At 48.2% G+C, this 18,917-nt stretch overlaps 1 protein-coding gene across 1 annotated transcript in view; it reads left to right on the top strand.

Moving 5' to 3' along the window:
* The window catches only part of LOC137430909 (parathyroid hormone/parathyroid hormone-related peptide receptor), a 189,385-nt gene that overhangs the window by 76,644 nt on the left and 93,824 nt on the right, over window positions 1–18,917 (top strand). The window contains exons 5-6 of the mRNA XM_078782470.1: window positions 14,859–14,953; window positions 16,223–16,412. Coding sequence (XP_078638596.1) covers window positions 14,859–14,953; window positions 16,223–16,412 — 285 coding nt within the window. The remainder of the gene's footprint in view (window positions 1–14,858; window positions 14,954–16,222; window positions 16,413–18,917) is intronic.

Below are 18,917 nucleotides of genomic sequence, written 5' to 3'. Positions count from 1 at the left end.
GGGCAGGAGGCGTGGGAAGGGGGGGGGGGGCAGAGGTATAAAAACCCAAGGGGACCGAAATTAGCGGGGGTAGAAAAGATCAAGGTTTTGGATTGGGGAGGATAAGAGATGGTGGTGAACAGCTGTTTTAAAGACCTGGAGGGTGGGGTGGGATTGAAGAGAGTGAGGGAGTTTGTTCCAGAGGTGGGAGAAAAGAGGAATGAAGGAGTGAAGGTGAGCAGAAAGTCTTGATTTTGGCAGTTTAACCATAAGAGGGTTGCAGGCAGATCTTGTGCGACCTGTAGGAATATTTGGGGGACAGAGCCCAGAGAGAGCTGGGGGGGCAAGGCCAGAGAGGAGTCGGTAAAAGACGGAAAGATCACCAACCTGCCTGTGGTGAGTGAGTGAAAGGCCCTTGGAGTTAGCTTCATCGCGGGAGATTCCAATGATTCTGAACGCTTTGGTTTCAACAGCGTGAATACGAGCTAGGTGTGAGGCAGGAGCACCAGACCAGAGGGGAGAGCAGTATTCCATAGAGCTGCGGATGAAAGCCTTGTATGTGGTGAGGAGCTCAGGTGTGCCAAGGAAGGACTTCGCACGACGGAGGATGCCCAGTCGGCGACTGGCTTTGGAGGCCAGATTTGAAATGTGGTTTTCCCAGGAAAGATCATGGCAAATAGTGAGACCCAAAAGCTTCAGTGACAGAACTTCTTGGAGAGGATTATTCAGAAAGTGGATGGGAGGGTTTTCCAGTCAGTCTTTTCGGAGAGACATCGTAAGAGTGTGAGATTTATCAGGATTGAAAGACATGTTCCATTTGTTTGCCCAGTCTGTGATTTTGTCCAGGTCTGCAGAGAGTGAGGAGGCTGCAGACTGCCGATCTGAGGGATGAGGAATGGAGCGACAGAGAGTAGAGTCGTCAGCAAAGAGATAGAGAGGATTTTCAAGAGAGTCAGAGAGATCATTGATGAAGACCAGAAAAAGCACAGGGCCCAGAACACTACCTTGGGGAACTCCAGCCTGAACAGGAAGAGGAGATGAGAGAAACCCATTCAGGGCCACACGTTGACTACGACCAGAGAGGAAGTCCGCCACCCATGCGTGGCGATTTCCATGGATACCAAAGGAGGAGAGTTTGGTGAGCAGAGCGGGGTGCCAGACCGTATCGAAGGCACGTGAAATGTCAAGGGAGACAGCTCTAATTTCCTGTTTGGCGTTGAGGACCTCCATCCATTGTTGAGAAAGATAGGAGGAAGGTTTCCTCCTATCTTTCACCATTCAGGAGATTAGCGCGTGCAGACAAACAAACAAACAAACAAAAACTTTATTATATATATATATATATATATATATATATATATATATATATATATATATATATATATATATATATATATATATATATATATATATATATATATATTATATATTATATATTATATATATATATTGTTGCGAATATGGAATTTGGCCTCCATATCCGCTTGTAAATATTCCCCTATTTTCTCCAATACTCCCCAACTTTCCCCAATCCCCCATTCCCTAGTCCCATTGCATGTAAATAACAATCAGTAGAGCCGACCTTCCCCTTATTCCCCCATTAAATGTCGTGCCCAGGTCCACCGCACCACACGTAGACAACTTTCGGACATCTTCCTAGTTATTCTTATTCTATGTCAGTTAAGGCCTCGTCTCCATTAATTATGACTCTTCGTTGCACCAGAATGTGATTATATGGCATCAGTAGTGAGTTTAGGACCTTTCCCATACCTCCTTCCATCTTCTTCCCCAACCAACTATGGCTGCAGCAACGGAGGGGATGGGGGCGGCGCGGCGGCGCGGGGGGGAGGATGCGTCCTCACACCGGCTCGATTAGCGCCATTGACCACGCGCTCCACGGGGTTACCACGGAGGGGCTGGCTGTCAGCTCCTCCTCAAGGGCGGAGCCTGGTAACCCCCCGCACCCAATCAGAAGGGCGGACCGATTCCATCTGGGGCGGCGCTAGCGAGCCGAGGGCGTGTCACTCCCCGCCGGATATACGCGGCCCCGCGCCGGATGTGACGTCAGATGCGCCCCGAGCTGGAGAAAGAAGGACCTGCGAGCGCTGAGAGAGAAAGGCCCGCCTGTGAAAGAACGTCCCCTCCGAGCGCTGTGAAACCTCCCGCATCTCTGGACCGGACCGGGTCGATTCTAACCTTTGAGCACAGGTGCACCTGGAGCCATCGCTACCCGCCTGTCCTTTCCATCAACCCCCGTGTGAGTCAGCCTTGTCCCGTTTGCCTGTCGTCTGTTGGGGAATAATATAAGATTGTGTCTAAGTGCTTGTCTTTCTATGTTGTACCTCTCGTCCCTGTAATCTGACCTTCCATAACGAATATAATCTCCTCCGGAGGTCTTGAGAACCGTATCCCTGGTGTCGTCATTTTATAACCCAGCCGGGTGTCTTCTTTTTCTTATTGAGCCAGCGTAACGCGACTTCGTCAACGTCGAGTATAGTCGGGTAATTTGTGCGGACACGACGGCCATTCCGCTCGGCCCACTTTAACATCAAAGTCGTGTCGGTAACAATTGGTTGTCAGGAGTTGGATTCGAACCTGGGACTAAATTTATTTAGCCCAAATTTTGGAACACCAATTGTACTATTCGAGTAACAATTGGTGTCGAGGAGTGAGATTCGGACCCGGGACTAAATTAGTTAGGCCCAAATTTTGGGAGGGAAAATCGAGCCGGAGCGCGTACGGCGCTCGACCAAATCGATCCGGAGCGCGGTCCCGCGGTTACTGCGCTCGACGAAATTATAACAGCAAAATTTGGATTGGTGTTACGAAACTCGAATTTTGAAAGTCGCGCTATGGCGGATCAAGACGGCTGGGGTCCGGTAGGGGAGAGTGAAGCAGGGTCGGTCCAGGACCAAATTGAGGGACATGAGGAGAGCGAAGCAGTGAGGGCGGCAGGTTCGCAAAATAGCGCCGTCACGCACGAAGTAGCGGGCGCGCAAAATGGCGCGCTCGCTCACGTGGTTGAAGGGTCCCAAAATAGCGGCGCCGCGGAGGGCGAGCCTGCGGTGGCGGCTGGGGACGCTGGGCAAACCGGGTTTGACCTCAGATTATTCTTGACCCAACTGAATGCAAAAATGGATAGGATGGAGCCCCAAATGAGGGTTGATAGTGGGCGATTAGAGGGCCAAATGAGGGGTACCGGTGAGGGGTTAGACAATAATTTTAAGGGATTAGACAAGAAATTTGGGAAGTTAGACAATAATTTTGAGGAGTTAGACAAGAAATTTGGGAAGTTAGACAATAATTTTGAGGGGTTAGACAACGGGATAAAAGAAGTGAAAAATGGGTTAATGGGGGTAGAAAATAGAATGGCTGCCCAGGAGAATCAGATAGAGGGAGTGAAAAATGGGTTAGAGGGGTTAGAAAACAGTATGGAAGGCAAATTGAGGGACATGAGGGACCAAGCGGAAAGGGAAGTTAAACAAATGGAGCAGCAGATAGAGGGGGTCAGAATGGGGGTAGAAACCAAACTGGATGCTCACAGGGAGGAAATGGAGCAGATGAGGGTGGCATCTGGGCAGGAGATGCAAGTGATGGGAGAGGAGATCAGAAGAGGAGTGAGTGAGGAGGTCGGAGGAGTGCGCGAGGAGGTGAGGCACTGTAAGGAGCGCATGGAGAAAGAGGTGAGAAAGGGGACTGTAAAGTTACAAGGGGGCATAGAGGTCCTGACGCAGGAGGTGGAACAGCTGACGGAGGGACAAAAAGAACTAACGGAGCAGGTTCAAAGGAACACTGCGGTATTAGGAGGGTTAAAAGCGACAAAAAATGACCTAAAAAATGACTTGGTAGCGACGAAGAGGGAATGTCAGATGGTACGTGAGGGACTGACAACGAGGTTGGACGAGGTGATAGAGGTAATGGAGACGACGGACCGGCAGGTGAGGACGCACATGGAAACGGTCAAGGTAGCCTTGGAGGACGAGCTTGAGGAGACGTACCGGGGAATAAAAGAGGTGAAGCACAAATTAGAAGAAGTGGAAGAAGGGATGAGCGAAATTAAGAAGCGACGGAGAGGGGATAAGAAAGAGATAAAAGAGGAGATAAAATAATTGGTCCAAAGTCTGTGTTTGGATCGTGATGATGTGCTCATTAACCGGATGAGGGATTCGCAGGTGATGGAGGAGAAGCGAAGAGGAAGAGGACCCGGTGTAAGTGGTGACCAATATGGTCGTGCGTATGATGCGCCAGGGGATTTAAGGAGCTTGGGGGTCGAGATGGACCCGGGTGTTCGTGAGAGGCCGTGGGTGAAGTGTGCGACAGGTCTGGTGTGTGAAAATGGAGGTGTGCAAGAAAGTCCGACTCTGGGGTGTGTGAGGAAAAAGTGTGTACCAAGGAGTGAGTGTGCTGGCGAGAGTGAGTCGGTCGTAGCGTGTGTGCGAGGGAGCACATGGGAGCGCGGTGTGGTGAGTGTTACAGAGGGTGTGACGGGAGAGTGTGCGCAGGAGTGTGCGCGAGAAAGGTGTGTGACGGACAGGTGCATGAGGAAAGAGTGCGCTGTCAGAAGTAAGGAAGAGTGTCCACCTGTGGTGAGTGTTACAGAGGGTGTGACGGGAGAGTGTGCGCAGGAGTGTGCGCGAGAAAGGTGTGTGACGGACAGGTGCATGAGGAAAGAGTGCGCTGTCAGAAGTAAGGAAGAGTGTCCACCTGTGGTGAGTGTTACAGAGGGTGTAACGGGAGAGTGTGCGCGAGAAAGGTGTGTGACCGACAGGTGCATGAGGAAAGAGTGCGCTGTCAGAAGTAAGGAAGAGTGTCCACCTGTGGTGAGTGTTACAGAGGGTGTAACGGGAGAGTGTGCGCGAGAAAGGTGTGTGACGGACAGGTGCATGGAGAAAGAGTGTGCTGTCAAGAGTAAGGGTGAGTGCGTTGTCACGAGTGGAGGTGAGAGTAGTGAGAGTAGTGAGAGTGACAAGGAGCGTGAGTTGGTTGTGACAGGGGAGCGAGGATGTACACCTGGGATGGAAGGATGCACACCTGGAATGGTAGAGCGTGAGTGGGAATGCACGCTGGAGTTGGTGGTGAGGCACGTGGATGGGTGTGCGAATGAGGGCACACCTGTGATTGTCACAGAGGAGGTGACCGAGGAGGGGGCGCGAAGAGGTGTGTTAGTAAGGTGTGCGAGCAACGAATGTGTGCCAAAGTGTTCGGTGGTCAGGTGTGTGACCAAGGCTGTGAGTGGAATGGGTGTACCTGGGTGTGTAAGGAAAGGTACGAGGAGCATGGGCACGGCTGGATGTGTGAGCAAGGAACGGGCTGCGGGATGTAAGCATGCAGGTGAAGCATCGACGTTAGACGGGGAAGAGTTTAGAACGACTTATAGCCGAATCGGGCCCTCGGTGCGTGCTGGGCCTCGCTTTGAACGGCCGCGTCCGTGCTCCACTAGGCGGAGCGGGCAGCCCGATAGGAAGGGTCGTTATGGCGACCACGTTTTGTTGAGACGTGCCGGCAGGTCGAGATCGGGACATTGGATGGCTCCACGCCGAGGTGGTGCGTGGGATCTCGGCCCGGGTAAGCCCCCGTCCCTGCCCCGAATGCCGGACGCATCCAGCCGCTGGCACAAAACAACCAGCATCCATTGCTTGGCTTTACGAAGCCGGGCTTTGGACAGGGATTGGCGCACCGAGAGGTATTAGTGAGTCGACTGGGTGATGAGGTTAGTGTATTGGACCCAAAATTAGAGAAAAACAAAATTTGATGATTGGCAAGGGATTGGCAGTAGTGATTGGCAGATGATGGGTAGTGATTGGCAAATTTTTAATTTGTTGCAATTTGATGTGCAAAATTGGTAGTGAGAGACCCCCGATGGGGTGGGATGGCATCCCTGCCACCTTTCCCATATAGTGGGGGCAAAGGAGCACTAGATTATGGGGTGTATGGCAGTGAAAACTAGCCCGGGTGGGTTAGGTTATATTGATAGGGCCCTAGAAGATGACATTAGGTGACGTTAAGGTTAGTTAGTGACTGATACCTGTAGGGGGGACGCAGGTAGATTAGTGTGGATGATAATGACGAGGGAGCGCAATAGTTTAAAGGGACGACTGGGAAGCGCAGGTTTTAGAAGGGAGTAGTTAGCTGAGATGATGCCGTGTGTGTGAGAATTGAACAGGTGTGATTGCACAGGTGTGCAACTGGACAGGTGTGTGGAGCAGTGTATGAGTAGTGAGTGTGTGGATCAGCGCGAATGCGCTTGGGGAGAGAAGGGTGCAGGTGGCACCAGGTGTGAGAGCACAGGTGTGCAAGTACAGGTGTGTGGAGAGAGTTGGAGTAAGTGGTACGGAGTGGTGTGCATGGTGCGAAGGTGTGGATGGGGAAGAGTGGACCCCTTTCACGAGTACCCGGGGTGGGTAGTGTAAGTGTTAGGTAGAGGGTATAGGTAAATTGTGGTTGGATATTGGCATTTGTGGTGCGGTGGCAGAATGGTGTTGTGGATGGGTGCATTAGTGTTGTGGAAATGGCTGGGCGTGTAGCCTGTTAGTGTGTGTAGTTGGTTGGGCACTCCACCACTGTGAGGATGTCGGCCAGGTGAGGCCGCAGGTGGGCTCTGGGAGCCGGTAGTTGTGAGTGGGTGCCTGAGGATCCCGGGTGTGGATCGGGCAGCCCAGTGCCAGAGAGGGCACCGAGTGGGGAGAGAGCCAGAGGGCCTTCCCCAGGTAGTTAGGTTAGGGTAAGGAGCAGGTAAGCTCGGAGGCAACTACAGTGGTGGAGGTGTGCAGGTGGGTAGACCCGCTGGGAGAGGTACACGCCACAGCCCAGAAATTGTGCGAGGGCACCGAGAGATGAATCGGGGGAGTGAGACCCCAAATTGGAAAGCACCACAGTTTGGCCAATGGGAATTGGTTTTTAGAACCCATAGTGTAAGAGGGCCAATGGTTTGGCCGGAGAAAGACCCCGGGTAGTGTAAAGTTGTTAAAGTCACTTAGGAAATAGTTAGGATTGATGAACCTGTCGCACCATACGCAGCCACTTACCTGTGGTGATGATGATGACTCCACACCTGTGTTTTCTTTGTTTTGTTGCAGGAGATGAATCGCTGTGTGGATTTGTGAGACGCATCACGACGTGGATGAGACATTGGGGTGATTCCATCTCTCCCTCCCTAGGAGGGACTGATGATGAATTGGTAATGGCAAATTTTGATGTGCAGTTGGAGATGGCAAATTTTGATGAGAGTTGAAAATGGCAAATTTGATTGGTTAGGAGGGAGAGAAGACGAATTTGGTATATGGGAGGAACGGGGAAGACAGTAGGGATGTTTGTCGATTTGTAAAGTAGATGTTTATGGGTAGTGTTGTGTTGTGTGGATACAGTAAGGGGTAAGGGAGGGGCCATGTAGGTTACCTGGTGGGGGGGGGGGCATACGATAGGAACGTACCTGTCTCACCTGGTTCCCATGTGCCCCCAGTGTGCATCACCTTACATTGCGTGCACTTTTGCGCCCTTACCACCTTACTCACTTGTCTGCTTCTTTTGTCTCCCACCTCCGAGGATCTGGCTTTGGGGTAGAGAGAGAGGAGAGAGAGGTGCTGGCTGCGCAGTTGTGGGCCTGCACTTTCGCTGTTTGCTGCCGGGATCGATACACCATATGGACCGCAATGTTTGTGGCCACCCACAATGGACCGCAGTTCGTTTGCGGCCAAGCACCACCCGGGGATGGACCTATGGGTCAACGTGGCACCTATGCCATACAGGTGAACCACTTTTAGTTAACACCAAGTGCACCACAAGAAGAGCAAGAGACACCTGCAGGGTTAGGGGTTGTCGAATTTATTTTTATTCCAATGAACAATGGTGACTGCACCGATTGGTGGTGGGGTGGTGCTTTTGATGCTCGGGAAGGGTGCTCTGCACGTTATTAAAGGCCGTCGGCCACAGAGCACTCGTGGGTTGGTGTATCGATGCTGGCAAGCGCGCTCTCTCTGTGCATAACATCTGCATGTGTCCCTCCAAAAACAGGTCCTGGATCGTAGTGTAAATAGCAGCGTAGTCGTGTAAATAATGCTCCCTACCGGCTGTATGTGTAGTTTGAGAATTCTTTCCGGATTCGGTTATCCTGTGGGTGTGTTTCTGTGAGGAGAAGGGTGCAACGTCGCAGGGGGACATATTTACTCATTTGTGAATATCTGTAAAACTGTCGCACTCAGGGTAGAGTTAATAGTAGAGGGAACTACATTGCGTGCCACACTAAAGTAGGTAAAAATTTATCGGGTCGGGACGCCCCGAGGGTAGAGAAGGGTGCAATGTTGCGAATATGGAATTTGGCCTCCATATCCGCTTGTAAATATTCCCCTATTTTCTCCAATACTCCCCAACTTTCCCCAATCCCCCATTCCCTAGTCCCATTGCATGTAAATAACAATCAGTAGAGCCGACCTTCCCCTTATTCCCCCATTAAATGTCGTGCCCAGGTCCACCGCACCACACGTAGACAACTTTCGGACATCTTCCTAGTTATTCTTATTCTATGTCAGTTAAGGCCTCGTCTCCATTAATTATGACTCTTCGTTGCACCAGAATGTGATTATATGGCATCAGTAGTGAGTTTAGGACCTTTCCCATACCTCCTTCCATCTTCTTCCCCAACCAACTATGGCTGCAGCAACGGAGGGGATGGGGGCGGCGCGGCGGCGCGGGGGGGAGGATGCGTCCTCACACCGGCTCGATTAGCGCCATTGACCACGCGCTCCACGGGGTTACCACGGAGGGGCTGGCTGTCAGCTCCTCCTCAAGGGCGGAGCCTGGTAACCCCCCGCACCCAATCAGAAGGGCGGACCGATTCCATCTGGGGCGGCGCTAGCGAGCCGAGGGCGTGTCACTCCCCGCCGGATATACGCGGCCCCGCGCCGGATGTGACGTCAGATGCGCCCCGAGCTGGAGAAAGAAGGACCTGCGAGCGCTGAGAGAGAAAGGCCCGCCTGTGAAAGAACGTCCCCTCCGAGCGCTGTGAAACCTCCCGCATCTCTGGACCGGACCGGGTCGATTCTAACCTTTGAGCACAGGTGCACCTGGAGCCATCGCTACCCGCCTGTCCTTTCCATCAACCCCCGTGTGAGTCAGCCTTGTCCCGTTTGCCTGTCGTCTGTTGGGGAATAATATAAGATTGTGTCTAAGTGCTTGTCTTTCTATGTTGTACCTCTCGTCCCTGTAATCTGACCTTCCGTAACGAATATAATCTCCTCCGGAGGTCTTGAGAACCGTATCCCTGGTGTCGTCATTTTATAACCCAGCCGGGTGTCTTCTTTTTCTTATTGAGCCAGCGTAACGCGACTTCGTCAACGTCGAGTATAGTCGGGTAATTTGTGCGGACACGACGGCCATTCCGCTCGGCCCACTTTAACATCAAAGTCGTGTCTGTAACAATATATATATATAGTTGCGGTTTTGAGTTTTGTATAATAAGGGTTAAATTTCCCCCTCATAGTTTGTCACACAACAACACGTAGCCTCGCGATAGTTCAGTTATTTCATAGTATGTGTGAGAATAGTCCTTTTGCTGTGTTAGTTTTGCATTGAGGAGAGTAATGAGAGTAGGTCCTTCTCGTACTTCCATTGCCTTATCCCGCCTCCATTGCCTTATGCCTCTTACGCCTCTTTGTGCAGCCTTTGGCTTTTTGGTGCGAATTAACATGAGGCCGGCCTGGAGGGTCGGGCCGGGCCCGAATGAGGGCGGCGAAGAAGCTGACGGTAAGCGCGAACCACCAATCAGGGCTCACAGGGTGTGGCTGCAGCACTGCATCACAGGACGTGGTTGGAACGTTCGAGAAGGCTCAGGGTGTGTCGATATAACCGTTGCGCAAAGCCACCAGGAGCAGTCGGGCGTCGAGCAGTTGGCGGTGAGTTGGCATTGAGAGGACTCACGAGAGAGAAGAGGAGTGGAAGGAGTGTGGTCAGCAGTGGAGTTTGAGAGATACGAGATCGGAGAAAGACGCGCATGAACCAGGATACGCGCTCATATTAATGTGACGCTCAGTTGAGCTTGAAGCCGAGCCGCTATAGTGCATTGGGTTACGCGAGTGATAGCGCGCTGGTTGCTAAACGCGCTGTGGAACTGCCAGCCGCGCCGAGAGACGCGTACATTCCTTCCCACCTTCCTGCCTCATCATCTGCTTTTGTTCGGGAGACGCGCTACGAGGATCCTTCCACCGCCTGCTTGCCATCTTCGCGGGACGTGCTGTGACCGAGGAGAGCCGGACGGGGCCGTTCCTGGACGACCAAGTCGGCGTGTTTGGCCTGAACATCATCTTGCCTGCAATTTCCCTGTGTGAGTGCGAACGGGCCCATGTCTGGGATTTAAGAATAAGACTGTTTAAGTTCTGCTCTGTGTCTCTGCTTCTACCGATCATTGTACATAATATTGGGAATAATTAATTAAACCTGTGTTCTTCCTTCCATTTGATTGTTCCTGTTTTCCTTCATTGACTAAGCGTGGTATGAATAGAACCGCTCTAATCGGGGTCCAATATCAATGGTGACTGCACGGACCACATGGTACGCAATCCACTTGGTGTACTCAAATTACACGTGGCTCGTGCGAGGCCTGGTTCCCCGCTTCCATGGCGGCGCAGGTATTTAGGTACGAGCGAGACTTGGTCCCGAAACCCTACCTTGCGTTTGCCCGGAAGAGGCGTTTCAAGTCTCTCGGTTACGCCAGGCGCAGAAAGAACAAGGGGCTTAATCCCCCCTTGGTAAGGGTAAGAAGGGTGGCGGAAAACCATAACAATATATATATATATATATATATATATATATATATATATATATATATATATATATACATATATATATATATACATATATATATACATATATATATACATATATATATATATATATATATATATATATATATATATATATATATATATATATATATACATATATATATATATTGTTGTGGATATGAGAATGGTTTTTTTTTTGTTGTTGTTGTGTAAATTGTTGTAAAAATATCGCCCTCCTTACTCCAGTTATGTATAAAGGTCAAAGGGCGTCCCGTAATTAGGTCATAAACAATCACGTCAGCCAATCATAGATTTCCCCCTTGTTGACAGTTATATCCTTATTATGTGTATTAGTGTAAGGCTGTGTCTTCCATTAATTGACACTCCATTGCACTGCATTAAATAAAGTAGATCCCTCTGACATGGCATCTTCCAAGTGCCAGGTTTAGCCACTTTGCTGCATTTCATCTGCCGTCCACTTTGCTGCATTTCATCTGCCGTCCACTTTGCTGCATTTCATCTGCCGTCCACTTTGCTGCATTTCACCTGCCGTCCACTTTGCTGCAATTGCCAACTGTTCCCTCCACGACTCCATTCGCCATGAGGTCGGCTTGGAGAAGAAGGGGGAGGAGCTGCCAACTCCTGGGCGTGCCCGCCCATCGTCATCAAGGGCGGAGCCAGAGGGCCGTGCCGACCAATCAGGGCCGAAGCGAGCTGACCGATGGGCGTGTCCTGGACACCAGCGGCTTGATCGCCTGAGGCGCTATATAGAACGCGCACGAAAGCAAGAGGAAGTTGTTGTTGGACTAAGCAAGAGAGGAAGAGTTGGACTAAGCAAGAGAGGAAGTTGTTGGACTAAGAAAGAGAGAAAGAGTCCTGGAGTTTGTGAGAGAAGGAGAGAGAACCCGTCACGCCAGACCCCCCACCAGCAGCGTTGGCTCCACCAAGCAGCTCCGACCCGTTACCCCGTGCACACGACAGGATCGGTGGCATCGGCGGCCGTCGAGGTCCAGCCCGACGTCCCGTGTGGGGTCAGGCTCCAGCCAGCTCCGTGCCTTCCTCCCCCTCCAGCCACCCACCTCCTTCCAGCCAATCCACTCTGCAATTCCCCGTGTGAGTCCGTCTTGTTGGTTCTGTCCTGGGTTAAGTTAAGCCTGTTTAGATAAGCTAGTATTTTCACTGTGTCTTTCTGGTCCATCCCTCTTTCTGCTTTATTTTATTATCCTTCCTTCTCCTTGGTTTCTTTGATTGTGTAAATAGTAGGAATAAATTTAGTAGCATTTCAAACCTTTTTGTCTCCTTCTTCTTCTTCTTCTTCTTCACATCCGTGTCACCTTTGTCTTTTCCCTATTGAATATCTGTGGCGCGATTTTGGCCAACGTTCAGGAATCGGGTTAGTCGGGGTAACTGTGCGGGCGCGGCGGCCATCTGCTCGGCAAACAACATCCTAGCCGTGTCCGTAACAATATATATATCTATATATATATAATTATATATCTATATATATATATATATATGTATATATATATATATATATATATATATATTGTTGCGGATATGAGGATTGCATTTTTTTGATTGTGTTGTATTGTGGTAAATTGGTGATGAATATTGTTTATTCTGCGCCTCCTGCCTCCGGAGCTGTGTAAAGGTCAAAGGGCGTCCCATAATTAGTCCAAGAGCATGCACGTCAGCCCATCATAGAATACCCCTGTTCGATAGTTATATCTTATTATGTGTTTTAGGGTAAGGCTGTGTCTCCCATTAATTGAAATACTCCATTGCACCAGTGAAAGAGATAGATTCCCTTCATTCCCATTCCCAAAACTTTCATTTCCCCTTTCGTCATTGCCAGGCCTCGAGTGCCATTGCCAAGAACCTCCCCTCCAATTGCCGCCATTGACCACGAGGCAGGGTCGGAGAATAAAGGCGTGTCTCCACCTCGTCATAGAGGGGAGGAGTGAGCCAGCCCCACTCGACCAACCATGAGCCAGGGGTTTGGCTAGAGAGGGCGGAGGAAGAGCGATCGGGGAGGTTCGCAAAGGTTGAGGGCGGGGCCTATATAACCCACGGCAGGGCGTTTCCCGAGGAGATGAGCTTTTACAGAGAGACGAGAGGGAGTCCAAGCAGTTGGGTCCAAGAGAGGCGCTTTGAGTTGAGTCCGGGAGAAGTCCAGAGTTGAGCTGCAGCTCGAGCCACCGAAACTGCACTTACTACAGCTCGAGCCACCGAAACTGCATTTACTGCAGCTCGAGCCACCGAAACTGCATTTACTGCAGCTGGAGCCACCGAAACTGCAGCCACAGCAGCGTGAGGCCTGGACGGCAGTTTGGAGCAGGGCCGCGAAGGAGCGGCGGCTGCCCAACGAGTCGATCGGCTGCAGGACCAGTTGGACCTCCCTATCCCGCCAGCCATCCATCTCCCACCAGTCCTATCATCATTCCCCGCGTGAGTCTGTCCTTGTTTGTTCTGTCCCTGGGTTAATTAAGCTTGTATAAGCTAAGGATTTCACTGTGTCACCTGCATCTCATGTGCCTGTAAATAAACATGACTGCTTTCTTCCTGCTTATATGTGTAAATAATAAACCCAGTTACTCTTCTGTACGTCTTCTTCCTCTTTGCATTCGGTCGCTTTAGAGTTTTCCCGATTGAATAGCGGTGGCGCGATCCGGCCAAAGTTTGGGGTAAATCGGGTTTTAGAAACGGGGAATAACTGTTCGGTCGCGGAGCCTCCGCTCGGCAAATATAACATCTTTAACCGCGTCCGTAACAATATATATATGTGTGTGTGTGTGTATAAATTTCTTAAATAAATTAAATTAAATATTTTTCTTAAATCGCGTATTTCTTAAATTGTTAGATGAGTTCATCTTCAATGCACTTTCACACACTCACATACACATATATACACTCACATCCGGGGTCTTCCTAGCAGGCACGTAAGACATCGGCCATTATAAAGCTCACAGTGTTAATGTGAGAAATCTCTGATGATATCCCGGAGACTCAATAGCTCAGTGGGCTGTCACCGTGTAAGTGATGAGGTTGCTGGGTTCAAGTCCGGGTACCGGGTCCCGGGTTTCAAGCTTCCTTGGGCAATGATGGCGTGCTTGCCATCATATTGCCTTTCTATGACTGGTACACACGAGTAAGTGTGTTGTATCGACGGGGGTCGCCACTCCTCTCCGTCCCTCTGCTGGCCGTTAGGGAATTCACCCTCTTCCGCCCGTGATGTTCATCATTGTAGCTCGTAGTGTTCATGTGAGAAACTTCTAGGGTTTGTTCCGTTAGTTTTGCAATCGATTTCCAAGTGGCTTGCTTGATGCAAACACTCCAATGGAACGGAGTGCTGGTCTCCACTTAACAAAATGGCGGTCTCCATGTAAAGAATGCAATCATGGTACTCAAGCAAATATATTTTGTTGGCAGCAGCTACAAAGGAAGAGGAAAAGGGAAAGAAAGATAAATAAATGGGGAGTCATAGGGAGGAGCCCCCGACCAAGCTTGTATGGACCCTACCAATGTACATTTTGGGGACGGGAGAGGTTGCATGTTGCATGTTTGTAGATCTTGAAGAATTAGGATGAAAAGCAGAAGTAACAATAACAGTATGAAATGCACGTTTCAATACTATACTATGACTATACATAACAGGGGTATGCCTCTGAACATTCCATTGGTTATAGAGTCGGTTGGAATCCAACTATGGTGGCCATTTTTGCTGACATAACAAAGCACCTCTCTTTGCTCCATAATTGTCGAGTGGCTAGATGGGTGGCTTGCAATGTAGTTGATTGTGATACGAAGCGACTGGCTTGGAAAGCGAAAGCAATTAAGCTACTTGCCAACGGAACACACTCCTGATGACTCAATAAATAGTTCAGCGCTAGAGCTTTCACTGTGTTTGTGGGAGTCTCATGCCAAGTCACAAAATTTTCACCTCTGCCCTACCTAGGAATTTATTTCATTTTATCAACGTTTTTAAATTAAATTAAATGTTCCAAAACACCCTTGACATTTCCTTGTCAATAGCCTGAATTGAGTGTTTGATTATTGCTGTTCACTACACTTTACCTGTGCAACCCTGCCCTCATTTATTTTCAGGAAATGTACCAGAGATTGTCAACCATCTACACGGTTGGCTACTCCATATCTATCATTTCCGACACCTTTGCTCTTCTTCTCCTCACGTACTTTAAGTATGTTATTTTCTGTCTTTTCCATATTTTCAACAGAAATTCTTATTAATATGAAAATGTAAGAAATATAGCTGATCTGTAAGAAAGTGTAGAAAGAACAACAGACATTTTGTGATGCTCTCCATAAATATGTCTCGGTAAGCGTTGTGTCACAGTCGATGTGTCTGCCAGGAGTGATTTTCTTTTGAAGGCCATGCAGTCTCTAGTCAAATCGGAGGACTTCTGCGTGCTTTTTTTCTCAGATAGAATATTGCGTTGGTTGTACTCCTGTGGTTTTCACAACAATCTTGTAATTCCACACAAGCTGAGGTACCCAGTGTTGCTTGGGGAAATTCAATGTAATAATGTAATACTTAAATTTGTGTTGTTGACAACAAATCACCACAACTTCAACATACGATCTTCACAATACATATTACTCGATCACTCCCGGGAAAAAAACGCAGACAGTGTATAAGCCCAAGACCCATCGAGGTCTGAAGACCAAATATCTGGTGTATCTGGAATAAATATTTTTTATCCAAACATTTCCCTCCACCTTCCTCTGGATTGAAGAGTAGGCCATGCAAAGTTTGGTCACACTGTTTTCTGCAGGGTCCGAATGCATAAACGAACAAACTTTCTTATTTATATATTAGATGGCAGAGTTCCCACCCTCTGGGTGGGTGGTGTTTGTGCATTACTTGCTGAAAAACGTACAGTCTGTGTTTTGCAAGAAGACTATAGATGTTTGTGTGATGTGCGCTTAAAATGTTATGGATGGTATAAAGGGTGTTCGTGTTCCAATCGTAGATAGTGTTTAATGGGTCAAAAGGGTATTTGTTTGGGGTATTAGAGGTCTGAAGGCTTTAGGGGTCAAAATGGTTTGGGGGTCTTATGGGTATTAGGGGTATTAAAGGTATTGGGGGTCTTAGAGGGTCTTCAAGGGTCTAAGGGGTCCAACATTCTGAAGGGCCGAAATGTTTAAAAGGTATATTGCAATAGTACGTAATTAATAAACGTATGTGTAGTCAGGGAGCAACGACGTTCAAACGGTATGTAATTAATAGACATGGAGTCACTCGGCTTCATGGACGGACATAGTCTTAAGGGTCGTCGGGGTCTTAATGGTATTAAAGGATTTTAGGGGTCTTCTAGGTCTTAAAGGGTCTTGCGGATCATTGGGTCTTAATGGTCTCTGAGGTCTGAAAGGTCCTAAGGTCTGAAAGGCCTAACCCTAACCCTAACACTTTTCTTTAACCCCATTTTTCTCTTATCTCTAACTGACAGGAAACTGCACTGCAGACGAAATTACATCCATATGCAGCTCTTTGTCTCATTCGTGCTCCGTGGTGGCAGCATCTTGGTGCGAGATGCCATCCTGGATCCAAAGATAACAGGTGGACTGGAACCTGGGCTTGGCATGAAAATAAATACAACAATGCTGGTGTCTCCAGAGAGCCCAACACCCACACAGTTGGTAAGAATTTTTTGCAGTCATTATTGAAATGAAAATATGAATGAAAGCACATTGGCGATAAGCTAGAATGGCATGGAGTCTCAATTATGACATTTGAAAGCAAACTACGACATGAACGCAATCTCATTTATTAAACATGGGACAAAACGCCTGGTGCTCACCTGGTAGAATAAACAGTATACTGAACTGAATAAGGGTATTTTAAACCAATTTCAATGGTTGCTGGAAGACAGGGCAGCATGTCGGATCATACTAACATATTCATGAGACTTTAAACAAAGAAAGAAAGAAATACCTATTTTGGGGGGCAACACCCCCTCCCCCAAACCCATATACCTCCTAAGACCCCAATTTTTCTAATGCCTTGAACAAACATTGGTACAACATGTGTGATTATGGTTGTGGTCAAGTTTCATCGAAATTGTGTGTGTAGTTTCTGAGAAGAAAGCAAATACCTATTTATTTCTGAGAAGAAAGCAACCCCCTGTAGACCTCCAAAGGGGCAGATTGCTTTTTTAATTGCGTGAAGAAACTTTGGTACAGGTGGTGAAGGTTGTGGTCAAGATTCATCAAAATTGTGTGTGTAGTTTCAGAGAAGAAAGCAAATACCTATTTTGGGGGGTCAAACCTGAAACCACTTTGACCCCAAGTAGACCTCCTTAGACTTTGATTTTCTTAGTGCCGTGAACAAACTTTGGTAATTCATGGGTGATGAAGGTTGTGGTGAAGTTTCATCGAAATAGTGTGTGTAACTAAGTTTCAGAGAAAAAGCAAATCCTATTTTGGGGGGTCAAACCTGGGTCCACTTTGACCCCTGTAAACCCCCTTAGATCCCGATCTTTTAAATGCCGTGAACAAACATGAGTCACAACACAACGAATATCATCTGTGCCAAATTTGGTCGCAATCCCATCAGCGGTTTCGGAGAAGAAGTTTCAAGTGTTTACAGACTGACGGACTGACGGACAGAAAATGCGCCATCGCATAAGCTCCCCTGAACTTCGTTCCTGGTGAGCCAAAAATCGCATAAATGCATGGTGAAACAAGAAAGCAGATGAGGTTCAACAAATAACTGACCTTGAGGGTTCATATATCTTTTTTGTTGCTCTAAAACAACGTTTTGGGCCACAGGTTCAACATTTGCACCTGCTTAAAGTACAGATGGAAGAACAATGATCACAGTAAACATCGGAATAGTTCAGAGATGGAAGGGACATTTTAACAAACTTCTCAATTGGCCTTCAACAGTCTCTGAAGATGCATTTGTTGCCATTTACTCCCAAAATCCAGACTTACTTCTCGCCTCCACTCATATGTTCCTCTTTGTTCTTGCCTTTGGATCAATCCAACTCCCCCAGTCTGTCCAGTCTCATTCTTCCCTCCAGGGCTTCAAGACAGTTGTTCACCACTACCTTGGGTATCCAAACTCATAATCTCTTATACCTCAAATGACACCATTCCCAAGGAATCCTCCTTTCCAGGTTATTGTGATTTTTTTCAGGACGCCTCTCTGAACAGGAGGCCTCTCCCTCACCTCTTTTCATTTGTCAGTTCATTCCTTTTCTGTTGTTTCATTTCCGTTTTCCTCTTCCTCTTGCTGTGTTTTATTTAACTCAACTGGACTATGTCCAGCTGAGTTTTTGTCGACAACCAGTGTCCGTCGTCCGTCGTCTGTCTGTCTGTCTGTCTGTTTGGCTGTCTGTCTGTCGTCTGTAAACAATTCGACGTCTACGCTCTAAAAGTCACAAATATTGATTAAATTTGATGAAACTTGTTATGCAGCATCTTTAAGACATAAACTAGTTTGCGATTGCATTTGGGCGTTGCACGCCAAAAAATGGGCGTGGCAGGGCGGCCATATTGAAAATCAATTTTTGTCATATATTTTTAGCACATATAAACTATATAGTTTGTGGTTCTATTATGCATATTCTAACCATATTGATATTGACCAGTTGAGTTCAGGTTCCCTGGAACCTCTCTAGTTTAGCTTGTGTGCAGCTTCTTCACCCGATGTGTGCTTCTCTCCGTCCCCTTGATCGCACTCTCACTTCCGCTCTGCTGTTAGTGTTTCCCACTTTACATTTTGTTCCATTCCATTCTGCTCGAGCTCTTCCACGAGCTTCGACCGTGTTTCGGAAAATATAACTCAACATTCTGAACAGGAGGAATTGTCACTACCACCAAAAATTGACGAACTCAAGGCTGCCAGTAAATTAACAAGTATGCTCCCAGTTTAGATGGTATTCCATTGGAAATATCCCACCATGAATAGCAAGATTTTAAAGATAGTCTTGGATTTATATCACCCATGGAGCAATGCCAAATACCTATATATGCAATTTAAAGGTGTCACGATCGTAACAATATATGAATGTAAAGGGGCTCGCAGTGAATGTGGTAGCCATATCACTGTTCTCTGTTACCAGAATGTTATTGGCAAAGATCCTCTTCCAACACCTGCAAAAGCTGGCCGACAACATCATAGTTGCAACCTCTGCCGCT

The sequence above is a fragment of the Myxine glutinosa genome, chromosome 7 (assembly GCF_964187855.1).
Source record: "Myxine glutinosa chromosome 7, kmMyxGlut1.1, whole genome shotgun sequence".
NCBI lineage: Eukaryota > Metazoa > Chordata > Myxini > Myxiniformes > Myxinidae > Myxine > Myxine glutinosa.
This window is presented reverse-complemented; position numbering and strand designations above follow the sequence as displayed.